Source organism: Phoca vitulina, unplaced genomic scaffold (assembly GCF_004348235.1).
Source record: "Phoca vitulina isolate PV1807 unplaced genomic scaffold, GSC_HSeal_1.0 scaffold57, whole genome shotgun sequence".
Taxonomy (NCBI): domain Eukaryota; kingdom Metazoa; phylum Chordata; class Mammalia; order Carnivora; family Phocidae; genus Phoca; species Phoca vitulina.
In genome coordinates, this window is record NW_022589760.1 from 4,988,117 (window position 1) to 5,014,486 (window position 26,370).

Here is a 26,370-nt window from a genome sequence, read left to right on the forward strand (position 1 = left end):
AAAGTGAAAGATTAAACAATGCAAAAGTCTATAACAATGAAAATATGCATTTAAAAATATTTTCTAAAATGCATAACTTCAAAGACACAGTCTTTCTAATAGTTCCTACATTCCATAACTCCATCCTCCATGTTTTAACTTTGTATGAGTCATCAATACAAGATCGAGACAAGCCAGTGCTCTGCACACAGTCAGCCCATCTTTTTGGCTATTATCTTCATGATAGAGATGTTGCCTATTTTTCACTGACGTCAATGATTTCTGCTTCTTTCCCTAAAGCTTAGGAATGGTTGTGTAAGATCTCCTAGAACTCTTTCCCTTGCCCCCACTTCAGCACAGGGATACAAGGCAGCTTATCCTGTCATTTTAATGAAACATCTTTGAGGTATGATTTCACTGGGGAGAGATTTAGAAATCAAAGCTTAAGTAGGGCTTGTGAAAGTAAGTTATGCAGTACTGAGCAAAACACAATCTCTAAAACTCATTTTTTTCCCTCAGCAAGCATTAATGAACGTCAAGCCTTTATAGATTAGTTAATATACTTAGAGATAGAGAATACATGTTTGTTTTTCCAAAACCTTGATACAGCCAGTACCTCACTGAGAACTGAATAAATAAATCCACTCATTATAATATTTTTCAGAAGAAAATTTAGCAATATTTGCAAAAAAAGTCAAATTTATTTTTTTCGATAGTGAGCAAATGAAATACCAACAATTGCTTCAATATTGCCTAGAATATCAATATATGCGCCACATTTACACTCTTATTAACTATAATTTTATTTTTGTGCACTATTATTTATCAGATAGGGAAATAAATCAACCATCTTAGTTCAATCAAACATCTAAATACATTTTTCATGTTCTTTGTTATTTTAGTGAGTTTCTTGAAAGAGAATGCCAGCGTGACTTTTACTAATGTCAGAGAATGCATTTTGATAAAAGAAGGACCTTTCACATTCAAATTCAATTTTTTCTCCTAACATGTCCAATATGACACAAACATATGTTAAATAAAATTATTTCAACAAATATGAGAGCCAACGGACCAGTGAGGAAAACCCTGAGCATGCTGTTAATATATTGAATACTAAAGAGCGTCTGAGGGGCTCCTGGGTTGCTCAGTTGGTTGAGTGTCTAACTCTTGGTTTTGGCTCAGGTCACGATCTCTGGGTCATGAGATTGAGCCCCATGTTGGGCTCCGTGCTCAGCGCAGAGTCTGCTTGAGATTCTCTCTCCCTTGCCCTCTGCCCCTCCCCCCACTTATGCTCTCTCTAAAATGAATAAATAAATCTTAGAAAAATGAAGAGCATCTGAAATATATAAATCATTGAACTTTTTAAAAGATTTTATTTATTTTTGTGAGAGAGAGAGCACAAGCTGAGGTGGGGAACAGAGGGAGAAGCAGACTCCCCGCTGAGCAGGGAGCCCCACGCAGAACTTGATCCCAGGACCCTGGGATCATGACCTGAGCCAAAGGCAGACGCTTAACTGACTGAGCCACCAAGGTGCCCAAATTATTCAACTTTTAAGAATAACTGAAATTTCATAGTTTTTCATTAAAAAAGAGAAACATATGCAATAATAATGGTTAGCCATTATTAATGGCTATTAATGTCAGCCATCAGAATGGGCTGACAATTGGACAAATGTGATTAACATGGTGGAATATACTGGTTAGAAAGTCTGCTTTCTATTTTCCCAATAAGAATATAATTAAGGTTGGGTTTAGAAATAAAATATTTTGTCTGAAGTAAAGGAATAAGACATGTCAAGTAATTTCAATAAAAATAAAAGAACCATAACGACATTCAAGAACAATGGAACTTGTGAGGAATGTAAGTACAGTTGGTTATTTCCCTGGACATCATTCACTATACAAGGATTATTGGTGCTATTACACTTTCCTTCTCCTGGGACATTTAGAAATATGCTGTCTAACCATTTGTCTTACAGAGTTATGTACAGGCATACCTTGAGGCAGGGAAATGGCCCAGATAATCTAGAGAGCATCCTAATGTTTTATGGAAACCAAATCACAGAAAACAAATTCAAAGGATTGATACTACTCTAAGTGAACTTAGCATCAAGTGCAAACAGACCCAGGAATAATGTTGCAGAATGAAATACTATAAGCCTTATTACATTGCTTACAGAGACCTGGTATAAACTATCTGTAGACATGTTACTTTAAACCACTGGGGATTAAAAAAGAGAAATAGGAATCTCTTTGGCAAAACATCTGAGAAATTTAAAGTTGTTTGCTCAGAGTATGTAAAGTATTCATCAGAGAAAAATGTTCAAACCTACTTTAAGAGAGATGAGAACTGTTTCTTAATATATAAGAAGAGGGCCAGAGAAGATTGTCTCTTGACAGAAGTTCTCATGGGAAAAGCTCCCTTTTTTATTTGCTACAGAGATCATGCTTGAATTGATGAGACAAGATAGATATTTTGAAATAAATAAAAGAGGTCACTTGTAGGAAGATACATTTTTTAGATATAGATTCTTGCTAAAAGATTCTCACTTTTACTCAAGTTAAGATGTTCATTTGTTCCATGAACAAACAGGTGCAGATTTTACTTCTTTCATTACCTGTATCGCTTAGACAAAACATAGGGACATGTTTATTTGCTATCTGAAGCACATATGAGAACATCCATCAAGCGTAAACAAAAGGCATTGAAGTACAACAAATAAGGATAATTTAAGAACAAGTATGCTAATACTTAACTAATAACTAATATAAAGTATTCTTGCTCTTCAACAGATTTGTTCTTAAGCAGTTATATAATCCATTATCTATCCCCGTCCCCACAACCAAGGAATTCTATTTTAATATAACAGGGACATTACCACTTAAGAAATTCTTTGGCAGTTCATTTTACAAACCACACATACACATACAAAACACAAACGATCATTCTTTAGTAAATCAGTTGCTTGAGTTCATTTTGGTATGTCGTAGCTTGAAAAACATGATGATATCCATCCATCAAAACCAAAACCATATTAGACAACACAAAGACTCCACTGAGTTCCCTGTAAACTTCCAATGCCAAGGATATCCTCCCACCTTGTCACTGAAAACTACTTGATTCTGATTGATCCTGTCACTAACAGTAGTTTCAAAAATTATAGGAATGCAAAGCTTAAAAGATAAGCCTCTCATTTTTTCATGTATAATAATTTGTCATGACTAAATTTAAATAATTAAAAACAACTTTAAGCACTAGCAATATGGAGTAGTATAGTGAAAGAGCAGTAGGCTGAGGCAGGCTCTACTCCAGGGTCTCTATTTACACTAAATTGGCTTTATGACCTTGAGCAAGTGCTGTTCATGTCTCAGGTGTCACAGCTGTAAAATAAGATGAGTCTAGTCTTTGGACTCTGGGGTTCTTAAATGTTAGTGTGTATCGGAATCACCCGCACAGTTTTTCATAACACGGACTGCTGTCCCCACGCAATTTCTTATTCAGTAGGTCTGGGGTGAGGCCAGAAAATCTGCATTTCTAACAAATCCTGGATTATGCTAAAGCTGCTGGTCCAGAGATTACACTTTGAGAACCACTTCCCTTGGAGAATGCCAAGAATATGAAGTGCAAGAATCTGAACCTGCCTGTGGTATGGTTCCTGAGGTACCTGCCAAAGTGTCACAAGGTATCAAAAAAGAGCTGCAGTGTTCTTTCAAATGAAGAAACTCAAGCTGTATAATAGCAGTACCTGCCAATTAGCAATAGGAATGGGGTTGGGGGGCAGAAGGGGTGGGAACTATATTTAAAAGGTATCTTTGCTAATGAGTTTGTCTAGTAAAACCATATCCATATTTACTTGTTAGCATATTGAAGTAAAGCTTTATTGATCTCACATATTTCCACACCTATCAAAGCACACAAAACACCTATGAATATATGTCTACAAAGCTAAGAATTAAGGTCAAGTTTTATACACTGTTTCTTATCACGCCTCCTAGATAAACATTACTTTAATATCAGTAAAAATAAAAACATGCTGGTCCAAGCATCTATATTCCTGAGATGTTCCTAGAAAATTAGTAGTTATTAGCTATTGCTGAATGGCACATTCTGGTGTGACAAAAATACATATTGTAGGAGAAGTCTATTATAAAACATGGAATTTTACATTTCCAAGAAGGTTTTGAATCAACCAAATGTTTTTTAGAAATGGAGTGAAAGCAAAAAGAGGCCTTCCTATTGTGCCTCATATAATTGTGAAAACACAATGTAGAGGAAAATATAAGGAAACATAAAGACGCTACTTAATTCCTTTCAAACAGAAACTGAATTGCCGAAGTAGTTCTCACCACCTCATTTATATATCAGATTGCTTGCAAATCATAATGTCACCCACCAGGAAGCAATGTATCAGGAAGAGTGAGACAAGGCAACAATCCCGAAGAAGGGGAGAGGTGCAGCAGAATGATAAAAAGTCATCATTAACTTAAAAAATCCAAACAACTTTGTAGATAAATATATAAGAAACTAGTTTCAGAAACTGCCTATGGGCGAGAGAGAGCGAGCGAGAGAGAGATGCTTATAACAAAGGACTTACATTTTGTGGACTGAAACTTGGTATTTCTTGAATACCAGAGATTTAGAGGTGCTGACTTCCACATAAAGGTTTTCCTGCCCTATCATATTTGTGAGACAAGCTCCTTATCCCCTCTAAAACAAGCAAACAAAACAAAACCCTGACATATGGCCCCATTTTCCATTTAAATAATACACTGTTTTTCTTTAAGACATACTGCTGTCTGAGTAAATGTGATGATAACTCAAGAATACAAATTTGTGGTTTTACTTTGGTATGTAAGCTCCAGTTAGTCCCTAGTTACTTTGTCTTTCAAGGACCACATTCTTCAGAAGAAGTGTTAACTACTGAAGTCCAGGGCAAATGATATCTTCTCCCAAGGTTACAATTATTTATGGTTGCAAAAGGAAGAACCCAGAGATTTCCTTCTAAAGATGTTTACTTTGTTCCTCTGCAGTCTTAAAATGAGAGAGGGGATGAGGGAGGATAGGCTAGGATCTGCACTGCCAACCCTTCACCACCATCCCCTTATCTACCTGTGAGGAGAGAGGTACTTTTGGGGGGTTTCATTTCCTTGTCAAGGTTAGTCAAGTGAAAATGGATAGTTTTCAACTTGCTTGAGCCACAGGACCTTACACTAGATTACTTAAAAAAAAAAAGGCTGCATGTACTGTGGGGGATGGAACATGGTTACACTTAAAGCTTAATGTAGCCATCGTCCAACTCTATAGCTTGATCTCCATTTCCTCTCAAAATATGATCAGATAGCCCTTAGAAAAAAACTGCATTGACTATTTGAGTGGAGAAAAAGAGATGCAAAGAACAGTATAACAAGAGCTAACAACATAATGGATTCCAGTTATGCCAGATAGAGCTCTAACTCAGAACCAGGTGCTTCAAACAAGTAAAGCATTTTTTAAAACACTGGGGGTGGGGGGAGAACACTGGGGAGGACACAGGGGAAGCAGTTTCATATACCATACTGAAGTTCAGTAGAGCAAGGTCAGTTAAGCACTCTGTCCTGAGACACATATCTTTCATTTTCAATTGTTTTCAAATAAAAAGAGAGAAATCCCCTTTTCAAGTTGGATTGTTTAAATGCACCTACAGCTACTCCTGTCTAGCTAGCAAAGGCTAGGCAAGCTTTCTCTACTAATGCTTTTCAAAAAAAAGGTTCAATTGGCAAAAGAAAGCAAGTGCAAAGGGTTTCTGACAAAAGAAGACTACAGGGAACACATTTTCCTTTCATAGAAATACTGCTCCAGAAAATCAGGAGGTAGCAACTCAAATCAGGAATGTGTAGATATTAGTGAGATAAACAGGGAATTTTTAAAAGTTCTACTTCAAACACTCAACTGCATAAAATTATTAGCTTAAAAACTGGGATGAGGGTTATGTTATAAAAATGACAGACTAAACACCCAACTAAAGCACTGTATTATGACTTTGTTATTACAGCATAGCCTAACCCAGCAGACTCTGAGAATACGATTCTTCTATGACAGAACCATACAGGTGTGAGAAGAACCCCTGGGACCCTGTCCCTCCATCAGCAGGGCTGTGCCTCCAGCTCCCTAGGCCTATATGCATCCATCCTGTTTAGCGATACTCCAAGTAATTCCTAGGCAGCCCTGTCCAGGGCTTGGCAAATAGAAAAGGCTAAATCAAATTCAAGAGTTCTGAAATATCTCCTCTGATAAAGAGAGGTATTTTTTTTTTACATAATGTACATTTAAAATAGATTCCAATGCTGATTCAAACAAAAGTATTATGTTATCCATAGCGAACTGCACATTTGAAAGGATATCATCTTTTGCCTCCCAAATGAATCATACCAACATCTTCTGAGCTACTATGAAATAGCTGATTTAGATGACAATCAGGTATTCTAAGTTTAGGTTATGACATTTTTCTAATATTATGTAACAAAGACATAACTGCTTTCTTGAACTAAGATGTGTTTTTTTTTCCCCATTTTTCCCATGAATTAGTCAAGATATCATATACTTATTGTTCATGTGTGGAGGGAGTGATTGTGGACAGAGTACTGATCAGACATAAAGAAGAAACAATAGAAGTTTTCATATATAAAATATGTGGAAAAAAATGAAATATATGTTATATGCTACACATGGTCCTGCATGCATGGATACATACACACACACATACACAAATATGCAGCAAGACACATTATTTCTTACAGGAGAGACACACACACACAGAGGGGAAAAAGGCTGACAGTTAGTAACCCCATAAGTGGGTTAATGGTGCTGAGTTACCAGACAACAATACTATGATTAGGGTGTGTCACTCCTGCTCAGCACGCTGTGGGCACTCAATAAATACTTGTAGCATTAAATTAAAAACCACTGAAAGGTTTTCATCCATAATAATCCGTTTGTACATGTAGTGTGACAATAGATTCTGTCCTGAGTTTGAAGCAGCCCAGGGCCTCAGGGATTCAATGTGGGTGGAACAGATATAATTAAGAAAAAATCGTTAGAGACTCAGTTGGGTTCAGTGCAGTTTGTTGGTTCTATGAATCTGTTAGGTGCAATTACTTACATGAATCTAAATTCATTTGACTGAGAACAGAGCCAAATTAATTGCAATGTTGGTATATAACAGCTCTTATTTATTCCACACTTTATTAAGAAATAGAATATTAAAATATGGAACCAAAGTGTGTTTCTAATAAATGATTAGGCTACCTACACTGTGTTTTGGTCATTTCTTATGTAGTCAATTTGATTGTTTTCACCCATTTTCATGCATGGCAACAAGCACATACTGTAAAGAAAGCCAAATTTGTAACTGCCAACATTGCTCATCTTCCACATGAGAACTGATGACATCTTGTTAAATGTTCAACATACTGAATACAGCTCTTACGGTTTTTGCAAATCTGAGTTTCTACATTTAGAATGTAAGAACTTTTAATGAGATCTAAAGTATATTACCTATCTTTTTTCACATATTTATTTTTATCTCCTATTTAAAAGAATATTTTTAGTAGATGTAGAAATTTGTTTTACTGATAAGGCACCAGGAATGAGAGTTTAACACTTATTTCCAGTGGACTGATGTCAGAAATGTAATTATTTTAGTATGAGGTCAGAAAAAAAAATTACTAGTGATAAGTGGCTAAAATAGGCTATAGGAAAAAATAACTAGAACCTGGATTAATCTAAAGTATATTTTGGACTTAGACAAAGCCCACTTTCTGACACCTGTGTGCATACTCACTGATGCTCTGAATAATGGCCCAGAGACAATAACAAAGTCCTAAAGGTCTATCAGGAACCTATATACTGTATGCAGGTTATATGTACGAAATTATATATAAGCACTATATTCTACAATTTTCGCATGTGTAAAATGTAAAGCCAAAAATAGTGGGGGAAGTGAGGTGGTTGAGTGGATGAGAGGAGAGTTGTGGACTCACAGAGTTTAGAAAGATTACAAATGATAAAAACTGATGTACAAGTGGCTTTCTATATAATTACAAAAACAGATCAATCAAAACACCTCTTTCCCTAGGCATTCTAGACAACCAACATTTTATTGTAGTGATAATTGCCATTAATCGTTTTCTTTAATATGTTCACTAAAATAACTATTATTATGAATGGGATACCAACACTTAATATTTATGAAGTGCTAACCACGTGCCAGGCAAGTGCTAAGAGATTTATGTGTATTCTCTCATTTAGTTCTTATAAAAGTTCTAGAAGATAGATGCTATTCTTTTTCCCGTTTTATAGACAAGGAAGCTGAGGACCAGAGAGGTTAGGTGAATTGCCAAAGTTACATTGTTTCGGGGGCAGAGTAAGAATCTGAAACTCAGGTTTGTCTGGCTCCAAAGGAAAAAAGGCTGGACTCATTTCATTTGCAGGCTAACCCAATGAAAGATCTGTCTCAGATAACATGTCATCGTGGGTCAGCAGACTCACAGCAGGGTGCAATTTCTCACTGGATAGCTGCAACTGTAGGAGCTCCTCTTGCACCTCGATGACTTAACCCAGTACCTAAACTTACAAATTCAAGAAGCATTTATCGAATCAATGGCAGCAGTAGGGCATAATGTTGCCTAAATTAGACCTAAAGATGTTTCATTAAAATAACCAAGTTCCAAATTTATAATAAATAACTATGTTTGCTAAAAGCTCCAAAGACCTGGGCAATCTTTACTAAATAAAACAAACCTAGAGGACAAAAGGAACAAGTTCTGATTTTGAATAAACATGGATTTCTTGAAATGTTTGCTAAAATAGAGAGTGAGACAATTTAAATAAACAGAATGTCAGCCAGATAACCTTTTTTTCCTCCATGGATAAGGCTTTATTAGGTCAATGATTCTTTTCTAAGTCCACCAAGTATATCCACTTCTTTAGCTTTGCATTATCATTTATGAGCTGTTCATTAGCATTTGTAGAATATGCCAGAATGATGGTATCTATATTTTCTCAGTAATTTATATTATTGGGAGTACTTTAATATTATTGGGGTCAGCCCTGTTATTTATGGGTATCTTAATCTATAATTTTGGTTACTGTAATTTAATGTCTGGGGTATGACATTAGGAAACACTGCTTTTACCTATTCAGATCAAAATAATGTAATGTGCAATGAATTCATTTACTTATAAGATGTAATTATTTTAAAACTTGGAACACAGAAAAACAAAACTGCTAGCCACCGCTAATAACAGAATTTAAATGTTTAGGTTTACTGGCTAAATTTCGCTAACTTACTCTCAGAAGAATGATTTTTCATCACATCTGACTAAAGTAGCTCATTCTTTATCATGGTACTAGAAGTAAATAGGCAATTCTAATTTCTATATAATCTTATATAAGGAAGAGCAAAACAGTTCCTGATTAAATAATATTTGCATAAGAAACACACTTGGCATTTCCAATTTCAAAACACCCTTTTAAAATGCATTTCCTTTTATCACTTCCTCTAAGTTCTTGCAATTAATTTGCTGACTTCCACAAACATGAAAAGGAGATTTATTCACAAATATTACAAATATTTGGTAAGCTTTCTTTCTCTACCTACAGAATTATTTAATTATCATCTATACTAATATAATCAAAGGTTGTAGATAATAGATTATACCAAGAACTTTGCATGATTTACATCTATTACACGTTCTAGAGTACATTTATTGATTTAGCATATTTTTTTGCTGTATTTAAATTAGTTTTCTAAATTTTACATTTAAATAAATGGTGTATTACTGTGCATGCTCTATAATTATTTGGGAAATGGTGCAATAAATGTTGGTTGGATGAATAAAATAACCTAGTTTGTCAAAAAAATCAATACATAATTATATATTGGTAAAACTGCTGATCTTAAAAAAATAAAAAAACTCAATCCATTGTAACTCCCACTGCCTTTTTTCCCCATCTCTTTTATGGAGATTTTCCTTCCTGTTAACACCTTCTTCAACTGCCACAGGTTTAAACTCCTTCTTTGAAGACAGAAACAGATATGAGGTAACTCTTTTTTATTTTTTCACCTTTCACGCTTCTTTTCCAGTTGCATCCACCTTGTATTCACCTCTCCTTTCTTGTGCTTCTGGCTCACTACACTGCAGCAATCCCTGAACAAATTCTTATAATCACCTTGGCTCTCCTACCCCATCCCATTACACCACAACTTCCCTGCCTGACTTGGGAAGCTCTTCACAGTCTTTCCAACAGTCTTCCTACCTTTCTAACAGTTCAAACCCTCTTCTGCCAATGACAATAACGAGGGCAATGGCAATGTCAGAAAATATTTAATGAACATTGAACTATTTCTCAGAGATCAAAGACATCAACATATAATTGATAGACTAGAGTAGAAGTAACACCGGTCTCTGTGGATTCCTTCATTTAGCCCTCATAATAACAAGGAAGACACTATTATTCCATTGTATAGATGAGGAAATTAAGGCACAGAGAGATGAAATACTTTGTCAGAGATTATATGGCTAGTCAGTTGTGGATCTGGGACTTGAACATAGGACATATCCTCTTAAGCATTTTGATGTACTTTCCTGTGGGCCACTGAACATATCATACATGAAGCCTGCTGCCTCATTTGCTGACATGCACTATTGCTGATGTTATTCCCATTTATTTGAATAGTTTTGCCTCTGCTTAGCCAGGTATTACTCATCCTTCAGCATCTAGTTCAACTGATACATTGAGACTATACTTAGCCTTTTCTGCAAAACCTTCTGTCATTTTACTAGACTCCACTGAATTCCCCTTTTAGATATTTCCAGATAATCTCTATTATATATTAGTACATTATTTGCTGGTTGGTTCAGCTTTATTTTATCTGAAGCGTAGTAGAATATGTCACTCCAAAATATGACACTTTGGCATAAGGATTATTTTGAGCTGAAGGCAACTGAGAAAAAGCAGAAACAAGAAAAGCTCTCCGTCTTCCCCCTACTTGCCTAAAAGCAGGACATAAATTTGTAAAATGTCCATCTTTCCCTCTTTACCAGTAAGAACATAAGTTAACCACCAGAGACAACTCTAAACAGACCCTCATCAGTCCAGAAATAGCACCAGAAGAACCTATATAACAAAATTTATTAACTAGCCCTTATCTTCCATTAGTTCCCCATATATTTACCTTCTTACAATTTGCTGCCCTAGAAACTCAAAGTCCTTTTCCTTTGTCTTACCTAAACATTTATAAAAATTTATTAATCTTTTGTTAAGATACTATATAAGCCCAAGTTTTAACCATTCCTTTGAGTTCCACATCACTGAGTGCTCCCACATGTATGCCACATTAATAAAGTATCCCTCTTTAATAAATCTATTTTTCTTTTGTTAATCTATTTTTAGTCAGTCTAATTTACAGGGCCCCAGCCAAATAACCTCAGATGGGGAGTGGGAAAACAGATTTTCCTCTGTTACACATTTCTCTGACAAAATCGTAAAATTCTCCAACAGAATTCTTAAGGATAGGGACTATATCTTGAATTTTTTTCAGATTCTGCAATGAACTCAAAACAACTCTTAGCAGCAGCAACAACAAGTATATTCTAGGCCCTGTGTTATATACTGTACTTAATTATCTCATTTAATTTTAATGATGGGAGGTAAATGTCATTATCCTACATTTACAGATGAGGTAATTGAGGCATGAAGAGATGAAGGAAAATAACAAGGTCATAAATCTAGAAGATGGCAGAGCTAGAACTGATCTTCTAGCTTTTTTAAATGCACAGTTAAATAACTTTTTAGTTTTTCATTTTAATGTTTGCAAAATGACTCTAACAAATAATCATGCCTTTTTTTCTCCTTTACAATTAAAAAAAATACTCTTATCACGGCCCTTGCTTTCTGATCTCTAATTCTCTCAAAATGGAGGCTTAAAACATGGGATTTTTTTTTATGGATTTAACATGAAAGATATAATTCTCTGGCTACTTGGTTTCCATGATATGTCCTCTTAATTCTGAGTTCAGCTGATCACATCTAGATAACATAAATAATCTGTTGTGTTTGCTTTATCTTATTCTTCTGAATTAAATTCTAAAATATTTCTTTTTGATGAATATATATAATTTTGCATGTCAGATAAATATAACTTTCTGTTATTACTTATTAGCTATATGGGATCACGGGATATTTTCTAAAAGGGAGAGGCTTGCAATTTTGCTAAGTTGGTATGAAATAGAAACTACAGAAAGAGTATGTGTTTTTAAAGTTGTTGGTAATTTTCAAGTGACTTTCTTTACCCAAGGGACTTTACTTCACTACTATTGTTATAGGTAGGACCCTCTGGTTCTAATGGTATGTATCTCTAATCACATGTGCACGAAATACCTCTATGCTCTATATAATACATATCTTAAAATGGCAATCAAATGTTCGACATCATCTCTCAGGGGAAAGGAAGAATACAATTCTTTTACTGGAAAGTGGGTGATACTATTCTAATTAGACACATTTAAAGTTCTCTAAATCACTTTCTGACTGCACCTCATTCTCATGTCACCTGTCAATTCATATTTTATGTAGCCTGACCACACTTCCCCCAAGGTACTCAAAGTGTCTGCAATTGATTTCCACCTAGTTAACAATAGCATTTTTTTATAAGATACTGTCTGAGAAACTCACTGAGTTCCATATTGACCCTTAACTACCCGACTCTATTCTTCTTTCTTCTCATCTTCTTAAGGCTACACGATTCCAATGGAAGAATCTCTTTTTGAAACATATTTATAAGTACTAACACACATATACTTTTAAGTGTAAGATAATATAACAATAATAATAATAATAGTAACAAGGTATTTGCAACATATGGGCCACAAATCAAGAACCTAATGGTAAAGTTTACTCTTTGATCTCTAAGTAGAGATACGGTTAACAATACACAAAAGATAAATCCTATGTTAAAGTGTGTCTTTCATATTCAGATCACTCAGCTAAGCATTTGCATAAAAGCTTATTTGGATCTTCATACTATCGCTTTAATAATATTTGAAGGGGTAATTGATCAAATCTTGGAAAATGAAAATATATACTAGAGACATAATCAAAATAGGTTCTTTCTTTCTTTTTTCTTTCTATTACAGGTATATTTTTAGGGAAATAGTGAAAGGTTGAATAAATACTTGGGGAGAGGGAAGGGTGCAATGCAGTATGGAGGCAAGATTATGTTCTTGCCATAAAACTCAATAGACTCTTAATTGCTTGCTCTTTTCATTATTTACTCCAGAGATTTTCAAAGTGTGGTCTTGGGACTTGTGGGAGTCTCTGAGATCACTTCAGATATGCAAGGTAAAAACTATCTTCATAAGAATAGTGATACTTTTTTGCCTTTTTCTCTCTCATTCTTTCATGAGTTTACAGTGTTTTCCAGAAGCCACATGACAAATGATACTGTATTAGATTGAATGTAAGAACAGTATGAGAATCAAGCTTTTACCAAGCCAGACTTTGAAGAAATTAACAACACTATAGCTTTCTCTTCTTACTAATATTTTTTGGGGGGCAGGAGGTTAGAATGTAAAGCTACTTTTCATAAAAAGATGTTTCTAGCATGTAATAGGTTTACTTTGTTATTTTAATAGAACTAGTAAATAAAAAGTTTTCAAATGATTTATCTTATATAATTTTATTTATTATGTCTGTTTTAATTCCAGCATGATAAATATCAATATATATTACCCAAATAAGCAAAAGGTATGTGGGGTCCACAGTAATTTTTAAAAGTGTAAATGGGTTCTGAGACCAAATACTTTCAGAACCTCTGATTTATACTTTACCCTGGTGATCTCATTCGAACTCATATGTTATAGGTTGAATTGTCTAATTAGGGTGAGGTCATACTGGAGTGGGTTGGACCCCTAATCCAATATGACTGGTGTGCTAATAAAAAGAATACCATGTGAAGAGACAGACATGCACACAGGGATAATGGCACGTGAAGATTGAAGTTATGCTGCTATAAACCAAGGAACTACCAGAAGGTAGGAGAGAGGCTGGAACAAATCCTTCCCTAGCATCTTCAGAAAGAGCATGGCCCTTCCTACACCTTGATTTCAGACTTCTCTTCTCTAGAACTATGAAACAATAAATTTCTATTATTCTAAGCTACCTAGTTTGTGGTACTTTGTTACAGAAGCCCTAGCAAACTAATATACCCTAACTTTAATCATCAAAAACCAATGATTTTCAAGTCTGTCTGTCTAGTCCAAACCTCATTCCCGAGTTTCATATGCAAATGATATACAATGGCTACTTAGACATTTCCCATCTTTCCAAAACGTCTGAAAATGAAACATGTTCAAAATGACACTAATCATTGTAACCTTCCTGATGGAATCTGCTCTATTCCTGAATTTTTTTTCTTTATGAAGGGTATCACCTTCTTTAATGCCTCCTTTCCTCAATTCCCACATCTATTCAATCATCAGGGTCAGTCAGTTCTACCATTCAATAACCCTCTGGTAATGGTTGATTTTATGTGTCAACTTGGCTGGGCCACAGTGCCTAGATAATTATTCAAACATTATTCTGGATGTTTCTATGAGGGTGTTTTTTGGATGAGATTAACATTTAAATCAGTGATTAATATAACATAATAAAATAAAACTAAAAAAAAGAGAAATAAAAACTAGAGTTAAAAAAACAAATCTGGATTATGAGTAAAGCAGATTGCTCTCCATGATGTGGGTGGGCCTCATCCAATCAGTTGAAGGCATGAATAGCTAAAAAAGCTGACCTCCCCTGAGTGAGAAGGAATTCTGCAAGCCAACTATCTTCAGACTGGCTCTTCCCTGGGTCCATCCTGACACCCTACTCTGCAGGTTTTGGATTTGCCAACTTCCATAATCACGAGTCAATTCCTTTAAATAAATCTGTTTCTATATATCCGCATCCTATAGAACTCATATATACCTCTTATTGGTAACTTCTCTAACCTCACTACCACTGCATTAATTCAAGCCACCATCATCTCTTGTCAGGACTATGATAATAACTTTATAACTTCTGTTGTCACAGGCTCTTCACTTTATGATCCATTCTCTATGCTTCTGTCAAAATGATCTTTCTAAGAAATCTATGTGAGCACATCACTTTCCCATTTATAAATACTCATGGGCTTCCCATAGCTTTCAGGGTAAAGCCCTTAGCACAGCCAGGAGAATGCACAATCTGTCCCCTACTTCTCCCATACTCTTATCTCACTAATGGTCCATGCACAAAAGGGAGTAATCTAGTACTGTTCTACTGACTCCATCACCTTTTAAGTAAGAACTTCCTACAAATACCCATTGCCATGCATACTCCAGTGCTTTTCGTAATTGAGTATCTTCAGTCAGGACCAATTCTTTTGATCCTAATTATGAAGTCTGTTTGCTAAATTATGTTGATGCTACTCTTTTTAGTCTTGGTTGTTAACTTATTTTCTTCTTTTAGAATGATGTTATATTTATTTCCTGGGTAGAAAAGATAAACTATAGTGGATTCCTAAAAATGTTTATATATTTTAAAGGTATAAAGAATAAACTTAATGGTATTAGATATCATTTCATAAAGTTAGCCATTATGACACATTACTACAGAATAATTGATAATGGTTAATAATTATAATTAAAAGTTATAATCAAAATAATTAATAATTAAATCAGGCCACAGACTGCCTAGATTCTACCTCTTACTGTCTTTATGAACTTGAGTAAGTTACTTAACTTCTCCATGCCTCAGTTTCCTCATCTTAAAATGAGATAGTAGCCCTTTCCTAATAGGGTTTTGTGAGGATTAAATGTGTTTATATATGTCAAACTCCTACAACAGTTCCTGGTACACAGTAAGTGCTACACGTTAGTAACTGCTGTTAGTTATTATTATTTGACAACAGCATTTATAAGTGCAAAGATTCTCTAGCCAGACTACTTTGATTCTAACCTTGATGTTGTACTTCGTATTTGTGTGATCTTCGGCAAGTTCTTTAATTTCTATGAACCTCAGTTTCCTCACCTGTATGAGGTAATAACAGTATCTACTTCTTATGTTAGGAGGATTAATTGACTTAAAACATGTCAAAGTCTTAGAACAGTGCTTGGCACATGGTCAACATTACACAGTGCTTACAATTTTTACCATCATTATATTAAGAAATAGGTGACCCATATTAATCATGTTCTCTTGTAACTTGTATTTCTTGTAGCTACAGATTTTGTTTCATTTTTAAATTCTCTACCCCTCAGTGGCAAAGGCTATGCTTTTTCTTAATTTTTCTTAAATTTTCAGAGTGCAGCTACCTGCTGCCAATCACTTTATTTACCCTTCTCTTCTTTAAAAAGAAAACAAAATAAAACCAAAACCCTCACCTTTAATATACAATCACTCTTGTTAACCAAGAAAACAACTTACTTTATACTATGTGGACATACAGCATCTTTGTTCTTAGGCTCACAGTTGAATAAGATGTCTCTATTTTTTTTCATCTTATAATAGTGCTGTCAATATCTATTATGACTTGAAATGTTCAAGGCCCCAAGGAAAACTGTTATTACTGCATTGTCAACAGACATGTGTCAACAAAATGAAATTAGAGCCAGGGGGCTCATCTCCCCTTACTAGTTTTTCTCTTTTCATCTCACCCTCTTCTTTCCTCACCACTGCATCATCCAGAATATAGTATGATATAATTTGATAAAATAAATGAAGGGAAAGAGACCGTTTCAACAATATATTAGCTTGCATTGGTTCTCAAAAATCCTGAGCGCTCAGTGTAGGGTGATAAGAAATAGAGATAATATTATGAGAGAATATGACACAAATAACTAATAATATTGTGAATTTTCTACCAAGAACACAATTATTTACATTATAATCCAAAATCAATTAAGTTAAATTATTTTCTACTTTATATATCTTTAAGAAATTGAAAGTACTTTATACCTTTGTTTATATCAATGAGTTGTTTCTTTTTCTTTTGGCGTTCTAACTTCTCTTGTTCAGCTTTCTCTTTTGCAAGCTTTGCCCTCCTAGTCTTCTCTTCCATTTCTTTTCTCTTGTTGTTTTCTTTCACTGCTTCCTGTATATATAAACAAAGTTAAACACAAATCCTTCCATTACTTATATGTTGTAGAAGCTGTACCATTTTAAAATTGTATATACATACACATGCATGTGGGTGCTGAGAGTTGGGAAATATTATAGCAGCTTCAAGGTCCATGCATATACTTTTGAGAGAAACAAGTCTAAGACAGACCTTCTTGAAAAATAATTGGAAATAACTAAGACTTTATTTTTTTAAGTTTTTATTTAAAGTCTAGTTAGTTAACATACACTGTATATTATTTTCAGGCATACAATATAATGATTCAACACTTGCACACAACACCCCATGTTCATCTCAGCAAGTGCACTCCTTAATCCCCATCACCTATTTAACCCACCCCCCCATCTTCCTTCCAGCAACCCTCAGATTGTTCTCCATAGTTAAGTATATCCTGGTTTGCCTCACTCCTTTTATCCCCCTTTCTTCATTTGTTTCATTTCTTAAATTCCACATATGAGTGAAATCATATGGTATTTGTCTTTCTCTGACTGATTTATTTCACTTAACATAATATTCTCTAGTTCTACCCATGTCATTGCAAATGGCAAGATTTCATTCTTTTTGATGGCTAATATTCCATGGTGTGTGTGTATATGTGTGTATGTATATATATATATCACCTCTTCTTTATCCATTCATCAATCAATGGACATTGGGTTGTTTCCATAATTTAGCTATTGTAGATAATGCTGCCATAAACATAGGTTTGTATGTATCCCTTTGAATTAGTATCTTTTTATTCTTGGGGTAAATACCTAGTAGTGCAATTGCTGCATCATAGGGTGATTAGTTCTATTTTTAACTTTCTGAGGAACTTCCATATTGTTTTCCACAGTGGCTGTAGCAGTTTGCATTCCCACCATCAGTGCAAGAGGGTTTCACTTTCTCCACATCCTTGCCAATACCTGCTGTTTCCTGTACTGTTGATTTTAGCCATTCTGATAGGTGTGAGGTGATATCTCATTATAGTTTTGATTTGTATTTCCCTGATGATTAGTGATGTTGGCCATCTTTTCATGTGTCTGTTAGCCATCTGTATGTCTTCTTTGGAAAAATGTCTATTCATGTCTTCTGCCCATTTTTAATTGGATTATTCAGTTTTGGGGTGCTGAGTTTTATAAGGTCTTTTTATATTTTGGATACTAACCCTTTACCAGATAAGTCATTTACAAATATCTTCTCCCATTCCATAGGTTGCCTTTTAGTTTTGTTGACTGTTTTCTTCACTGTGCAGAAGCTTTTTATTTTGATGAAGTCCCAATAGTTTATTTTTGCTTTCATTTCCCTTGCCTCAGGAGACATATCTGGAAAGAAGTTGCTACAGCTGATGTCAAAGAGGTTACTGCCTGTGTTCTCCTTTAGGGTTTTGATGGTTTCCTGTCTCACATTGAGGTCTTTCAACCATTCTGAATTTATTATTGTGTATGGTGTAAGAAAGTGGTCCAGTTTCATTCTTCTGCATGTTGCTGTCCAGTTTTCCCAACACCATTTGTTGAAGAGACTGTCCTTTTCCCATTGGATATTCTTTCCTGCTTTGTCAAAGATTAGTTGATCATAGAGTTGTGGGTTCATTTCTGGGTTTTCTATTCTGTTCCATTGATCTATGTGTCTGTTTCTGTGCCAATACCATTATGTTTTGAAGACTACTGCTTTGTAATATAACTTGAAGTCCAGAATTGTAATGCCTCTAGGTTTGCTTTTCTTCTTGAAGGTTGCTTTGGCTATTCAGGGTGTTTTGTGGTTCTATACAAATTTTAGGATTGTTTGTTCTAGCTCTATAAAAAATGCTGGTGGCATTTTGATAGGGATAACATTAAATGTGTAGATTGCTTTGGGTAGTATAGACCTTTTAACAATATTTGTTCTTCCAATCCATGAGCGTGGAATATTTTTTCATTTCTTTGTGTCCTCTTCAACTTCTTTCATCAGTGTCTCATAGTTTTCAGACTACAGATCTTTCACCTTTTTGGTTAGATTTATGCCTAGGTATATTATTGCTTTGGGTGCAACTGTAAATGGGATTGATTCCTTAGCTTCTCTTTCTGCTGGTTCATTATTGGTGTATAGAAATGCAACATATTTCTGTACATTGATTTTGTATCCTGTAATGTTACTGAATTAGTTTATGGTTCTAGCAATTTTTGGTGGAGTCTTTCAGGTTTTCTATATACAGCATCATGTTATCTGCAAATAGCAAAAGTCTGACTTCTTCCTTGCCAATCTGGATGCCTTTTCTTTCTTTTTTGTTGTCTGACTGCTGAAGCTAGGACTTCCACTACTATGTTCAAGAACAGTGGTTAAAGTGGACATCCCTGTCTTGTTCCTGACCACAGAGGAAAAGCTCTCAGTTTTTCCCCATTGAGGATAATATTAGCTGTGGCTTTTCCATATATAGCCTTTATGATGTTGAGGTCTGTTCCTACTAAACCTATTTGTTGACAGTTTTTATCATGAATGGATGTTGTACTTTGTTAAATGCTTTTTCTGCATCTATTGAAAGGATCATATAGTTCTTATCCTATCTTTTTTTTTTAATTTTTAAAAAATCATTTATTTATTTGTCAGAGAGAAAGAGAGAGCACAAGCAGGGGGAGCAGCAGGGAGAGGGAGAAGCAGGCTCCCCGCTGAGCAAGGAGCCCAACACAGGACTCAATCCCAGGACCCTGGGATTGTGACCTGAAGACTCAATAACAAGAATACATCTACAAGTTTTTTCCTAGAGATATCTATATTGAAAATTGTTTTCTTCATAATAAAAGACACAATACTTTTTAAAAGTCCCGAAAACATTACCAAAAAAATCTCCTGACTTGCAAGAATTATTGATACCTCCCCCTTCTTTTAGCCCCCATCAGGCCAGTAGCTCTAGTATAAGGCTAAGAGCACAAAACGATCTCGCTCCTACAGACAAAATCAAAGACTACCACTTAAAATAAACTGGAATAACAGAACCTTAATTGTAGTGTTTCTCAACCTCAGTACTAGTATCGTTTTTGGCTGGTGTCATTCTTTGCTGTGGGAGCCATCCCGTGCGTTGTTAGATGTTTAGCAGCACCTCTGACCTCTACTCACTAGATGCCAGTAGCACCCCTTCCTGGTTGTGACAACCAAAAATGTCTCCAGAGATTGCCAAATGTGAGGCAGGTGGAGAAATACTAACCTAGGGTGTTTCACAGAGATAATTTATTCATGAAAAAGTACAAACTATCTGCTCTGATGAACCCAGCTTCTTTTCAAACATGTGGAAACTCAGTTCCAAATGAGTTTAAATAATGGCTTAAGGTCACACATTTATGTAATTGCATATCTGGGAATAGAAGTCATGTCTCTTTACTCCTGGTTTAATGTTTGTTTTATTCTTCAAGGAAGAAAAGAGAATGTGGATATGACACCAAAAGTACAAGCAACCAAAGAAAGAAACAGATTAGTAAGACTTCATTGAAACTGAAAACTTTTAATCCATCAAAGGACCCTGTCACGAAAGTGAAGAAATAATCCACAGAATGGGAGAAAATATTTGTAAGTCATATATCTGATAAGGATATGTAAAAGGTCTTGTAACTCAACAATAAAAAGACAAATAACCTAATTAAAAATGGGCAAAGGATTTGAATATTTACTCATTCAAAGATATATATTATATATATTTATATATATCAGTATTTATTCAACTATATATATATATATATATACATATATATCTCCAATAAAAACACAAAAAGATGTTAGACATTGTTAATCCTTAGTGAACTGAAAATCAAAACCACAATGAGGAACCACTTCATGCCCTCTAGGACTGCTACAATTAAAAATAAAGAAAGGAAGGGAAAAACCCAGATAATAACAAGTGAGGATTGGAGAAATTGGAACTCTTTGCATTGCTGGCATGAATGTAAATGGTGAGTCATTTTGGAAAATAGTCTGGCTGTTCCTCAAAATGCTAAACATACAGTTACAATATGACCCAGCAATTCTACTCCTAGATATATATCCAAGAGAAAAAAGAACACACGTTTACACAAAAGGTTGCAGAAGAATGTTCATAGCAGCATTACTCCTAATAGCCAATAAGGAGAAACAACCCAAATGTCCATCAATTGATAAGTGGATAAACAAAATGTGGTATATATCCATATAATGGAATGCATTCAACCATAAAAAGAATGAAGTACTGATATATGCTGCAACATGGATGAACCTTAAAATATTCTGCTAAGTGAAAGAAGTCAGACACAAAAGGCCACATATAGTATGGTACTGTCCAGAACAGGCAAATTCATACAGACAGAAAGTAGATTAGTGATTGCCAGGGGATGGGAGAGGGGAGAATGGGGAGTACCTGTTGATGAGTATGAGGATTCTTTTCGGGGGTAATGAAAATGTTCTGGAAGTAGATAGTGGAGATGGTTGAACAACCTTCTGAATATATTTAAAAAACACTAAATTGTATACGTCAAAATGGTAAATTTTATATGTAAACTTATATGTAAATTATATATTAATAAAAATAAAATAAAATAAAGATGTTTGAGAAAGACAGGATTTAAATAAAATTACAACTTAGAAAAAAAGACAATGTGAAAAGGCAATATTTATTCAGGCTCTGATATAACAAGTTGTATGATCTTTGGTAAATAACGTAAGAGGAGGTAAATAGTAGGGGACAGAAGGGAGGTTAATGCTTATGTATATATTATTACTGGTCAAATCTCTGATCTAGTAAATAGTTACCAACATCTGGGTGGACTCTTCTATTATCAATCTAAAGGGGTGTTTTGCTGCTGAGTGCTGTCATTTATTATAAAGATGAAAAAAATGGTAACTTGCATTTGTAGTTTTTCCTTGTTCTGATAATAACAGCTATTCGTCAATGGAAATTTATTATGTGCCAGATGTTTTAAGTAAGTAATTTTGAATCTTTATAGAAAATCTGCAAATTAACTATTATTTGTTCTTATTTTGCAGGTGATAAAACTTAGGCTCAGGTAGTTTAAGTGAGATGCCCAAGGCTCACTACATAGTTATTAAGTAGCAGAACCACATATGATCACTTATGCTACCATGATGTCTTCCAAGTAGAGTTGCCAGATAAAATACAAGATGTTCAGTTAAATTTTAATTTTAATATCAGATAAACCATGTATAATTTTTAGTTTAAGTATATCCCACATAATATCCAAGTAGGCATCGGGATATACTTACACTAAAAAGTCATGTAATATTTGTGACACACTGATACTAAAAAATTATTCATGGTTTATATGAAATTAAGATTTAACTGGGCATCCAGTATTTTTGTTTGATAAATCTGGCAATCTTATTTCCAAGACCGTTGATTTTTTATAAGCACCCTCTAATGGACTAAGATCATTTAATGAAAATAGAATGATTATAAAAGCATAAAAAGAGCCCAAATTCAAGTCATATTTGAGAAAAGAAATGTTGATACAGATCACTGATAGGCATTATATGGCTCATGGACTTGAATCATACTATTTTTGTAGCAATCTCCATATATTTCTTTCCTCTTTTTTTCTTGAAAATAGAGTAAAATGTAAAAAGTTTATATAAAAATCTACACTGACACAATTGGGGGTAGAAGAAAATAAGTCAATAATTATTATTAAAGAATTACCAGTGGAGAAATTTGGCATATGTGAATAGGTTAAATTTCTATACAAAACGGGGGCTTGCAACTGGCACTACTAAGAAGATATGAATGTAGATCTAGTAAATGATGAAACAGACCAAATAATGGCCCATCAGTTTACATCTTAAGTGTTTCAGGAATAGATTTAACAGAACAACTGCACAATTTGAAATGGCATGTGTAGATTTATTCCTAGGTATCTTACGGTTTTGGGTGCAATTGTAAATAGGATTGTCTCTTTAATTTCTCTTTCTTCTGTCTTGTAGTTGGTGTATAGAAATGCCACTGATTTCTGTGCATTGGTTTTATATCCTGCCACTTTACTGAATTCCTGTATGAGTTCTAGCAGTTTTGGGGTGGAGTCTTTTGGGTTTTCCACAAAAAGTATCATATCATCTGCAAACAGTGAGAGTTTGACTTCTTCTTTGCCGATGCGGACGCCTTTTATTTCTTTTTGTTCTCTGATTACTGTGGCTAGGACTTCCAGTACTATGTTGAAGAGCAGTGGTGATAGTGGACATCCCTGCCAATTTCCTGACCTTAAGGGGAAAGCTCTCAGTTTTTCCCCATTGAGAATGATATTCACTGTGGGTTTTTCATAGATGGCTTTTATGATATTGAGGTATGTACCCTGTATCCCTATACTCTGAAGAGTTTTGAACAAGAAAGGATGTTGTACTTTGTCAAATGCCTTTTCTGCATCTATTGTGAGGATCATATGGTTCTTGTTCTTTCTTTTATTAATGTATTGTATCACATTGATTGATTTGCGGATGTTGAACCAACCTTACAGCCCAGGGAATAAATCCCACTTGGTCGTGGTGAATAATCCTTTTAATGTACTGTTGGATCCTGAGTATTTTGGTGAGAATTTTTGCGTCCATGTTCATCAAGGATATTGGTCTGTAATTCTCCTTTTTGATGGGGTCTTTGTCTGGTTTTGGGATCAAGGTAATGGTGGCCTCATAAAACGAGTTTGGAAGTTTTCCTTCCATTTCTCTTTTTTGGAACAGTTTCAGAAAAATAGGTATCAATTCTTCTTTAAATGTTTGGTAGAATTCCCCTGGGAAGCCATCTGGCCCTGGGCTCTTGTTTGTTGGGAGATTTTTGATTACTGCTTCAATTTCCTTAGTGGTTATAGGTCTGTTCAGGTTTTCTATTTCTTCCTGGTTCAGTTTTGGTAGTTTATACATAAATCTAACCAAAGAGGCAAAGAATCTGTACTCAGAAAACTATAAAATACTCATGAAAGAAATGGAGGAAAACACAAATAAATGGAAAAACGTTCCATGCTCATGAATTGGAAGAACAAATATTGTGAAGATGTCAATGCTACCTAGAGCCATCTACACATTCAATGCAATCCCCATCAAAATATCATCCACTTTTTTCAAAGAAATGGAACAAATGATCCTAAAATTTGTATGGAACCAGAAAAGACCCCGAATAGCCAGAGGAATGTTGAAAAAGCAAAGCAAAGCTGGTGGCATCACAAGTCCAGACTTCAAGCTCTATTACAAAGCTGTCATCATCAAGACAGTATGGTACTGGCACAAAAACAGACACATAGATCAATGGAACAGATTAGAGAGCCCAGAAATGGACCCTCAACTCTATGGTCAACTAATCTTCGATAAAGCAGGAAAGAATGTCCAATGGAAAAAAGATAGTCTCTTCAACAAATGATGTTGGGAAAATTGGACAGCCACATGCAGAAGAATGAAACTGGACCATTTCCTTACACCACACACAAAAATAGACTCAAAATGGATGAAAGACCTCAATGTGAGACAGGAGTCCATCAAAATCCTAAAGGAGAACACAGGCAGCAACCTCTTCGATCTCAGCCGCAGCAACTTCTTCCTAGAAACACCGCCAAAGGCAAGCAAAGCAAGGGCAAAAATGAACTATTGGGACTTCATCAAGATAAAAAGCTTTTGCACAGCAAAAGAAACAGTCAACAAAACCAAAAGACAACCGACAGAATGGGAGAAGATATTTGCAAATGACATTTCAGATAAAGGGCTAGTCTCCAAAATCTATAAAGAACTTATCAAATTCAACACCCAAAGAACAAATGATCCAATCAAGAAATGGGCAGAAGACATGAACAGACATTTCTGCAAAGAAGACATCCAAATGGCTAACAGACACATGAAAAAGTGCTCAACAACGCTCAGCATCAGGGAGATCCAAATCAAAACCTCAATGAGATACCACCTCACACCAGTCAGAATGGATAAAATTAACAAGTCAGGAAAGGACAGATGTTGGCGGGGATGCAGAGAAAGGGGAACCCTCTTAGACTGTTGGTGGGAATGCAAGCTGGTGCAGCCACTCTGGAAAACAGTATGGAGGTTCCTCAAAAAGTTGAAAATAGAGCTACCCTACGACCCAGCAATTGCACTACTGGGTATTTACCCCAAGGATACAAATGTAGGGATCCAAAGGGGTACGTGCAGCCCGATGTTTATAGCAGCAATGTCCACAATAGCCAAATGATGGTAAGAGCCAAGATGTCCATCGACAGATGAATGGATAAAGAAGATGTGGTGTATATATATACCATGGAATATTATGCAGCCATCAAAAGGAATGAAATCTTGCCATTTGCAATGACGTGGATGGAACTGGAGGGTATTATGTTGAGCGAAATAAGTCAATCAGAGAAAGACATGTATCATATGATCTCATTGATATCAGGAATTCTTAATCTCAGGAAACAAACTGAGGGTTGTTGGAGTGGTGGGGGGTGGGAGGGATGGGGTGGCTGGGTGCTAGACATTGGGGAGGGTATGTGCTATGGTGAGCGCTGTGAATTATGTGAGACTGTTGAATCACAGACCTGTACCTCTGAAACAAATAATACATTTTATGTTAAAAAAAAGAAGATAGTAGGAAGGGAAAAATGAAGGGGCGAAATCGGAAGGGGAGACGAACCATGAGAGACTATGGACTCTGAGAAACAAACTGAGGGTTCTAGAGGGGAGGGGAGTGGGGCGATGGGTTAAAGAGGGCACGTATTGAATGGAGCACTGGGTGTTATGCACAAACAATGAATCATGGAACACTACATCAAAAACTAATGATGTAATGTATGGTGATTAACATAACATTAAAAAACAAAAAACAAAAACAAAAACAACAAAAAAAGAAATGGCATATGTAATCCTAAAGAGGCAAAAACAAAAGAGGAAAATAATTTCTGTGGTTTGGTATTAATGAAAATGAATGAAGCATCTACAAAGGCATGTATTTTTCAAGCAACACAGACTGTGGAGTAAGATTCTGGTCCTGATATCACCATTTCTGTCTTCATGAAGAGGCCTTGCATGCTGAAAGTAAGACTTTTTTCCTCTTGGTGTTTTTATTCTTTGGCTCTGGCTTTAGGAAATTGGAGATGGGAAATACTCTCTCCTTAAGAAAAAAAATATTTTATTTTTTGTTTTAAAGATTTTATTTATTTATTTCAGAGAAAGGGAGAGAGAGAGCACGCATGAGTGGGGGAAGGCAGGGGCAGAAGCAGATGGAGAAGCAGACTCCCTGCTGAGCCGGGAGCCCCAC

The 26,370-nt window shown here is 35.2% G+C and overlaps 1 protein-coding gene across 3 annotated transcripts in view; it reads right to left on the bottom strand.

The window, feature by feature from the left end:
* The window catches only part of DIAPH2 (diaphanous related formin 2), a 951,942-nt gene that overhangs the window by 187,243 nt on the left and 738,329 nt on the right, over positions 1-26,370 (bottom strand). For all 3 annotated transcript variants that reach the window (XM_032390097.1, XM_032390096.1, XM_032390094.1), the window contains one exon: positions 16,994-17,129. In XM_032390097.1, the coding sequence (XP_032245988.1) occupies positions 16,994-17,129 (136 nt within the window). The remainder of the gene's footprint in view (positions 1-16,993; positions 17,130-26,370) is intronic.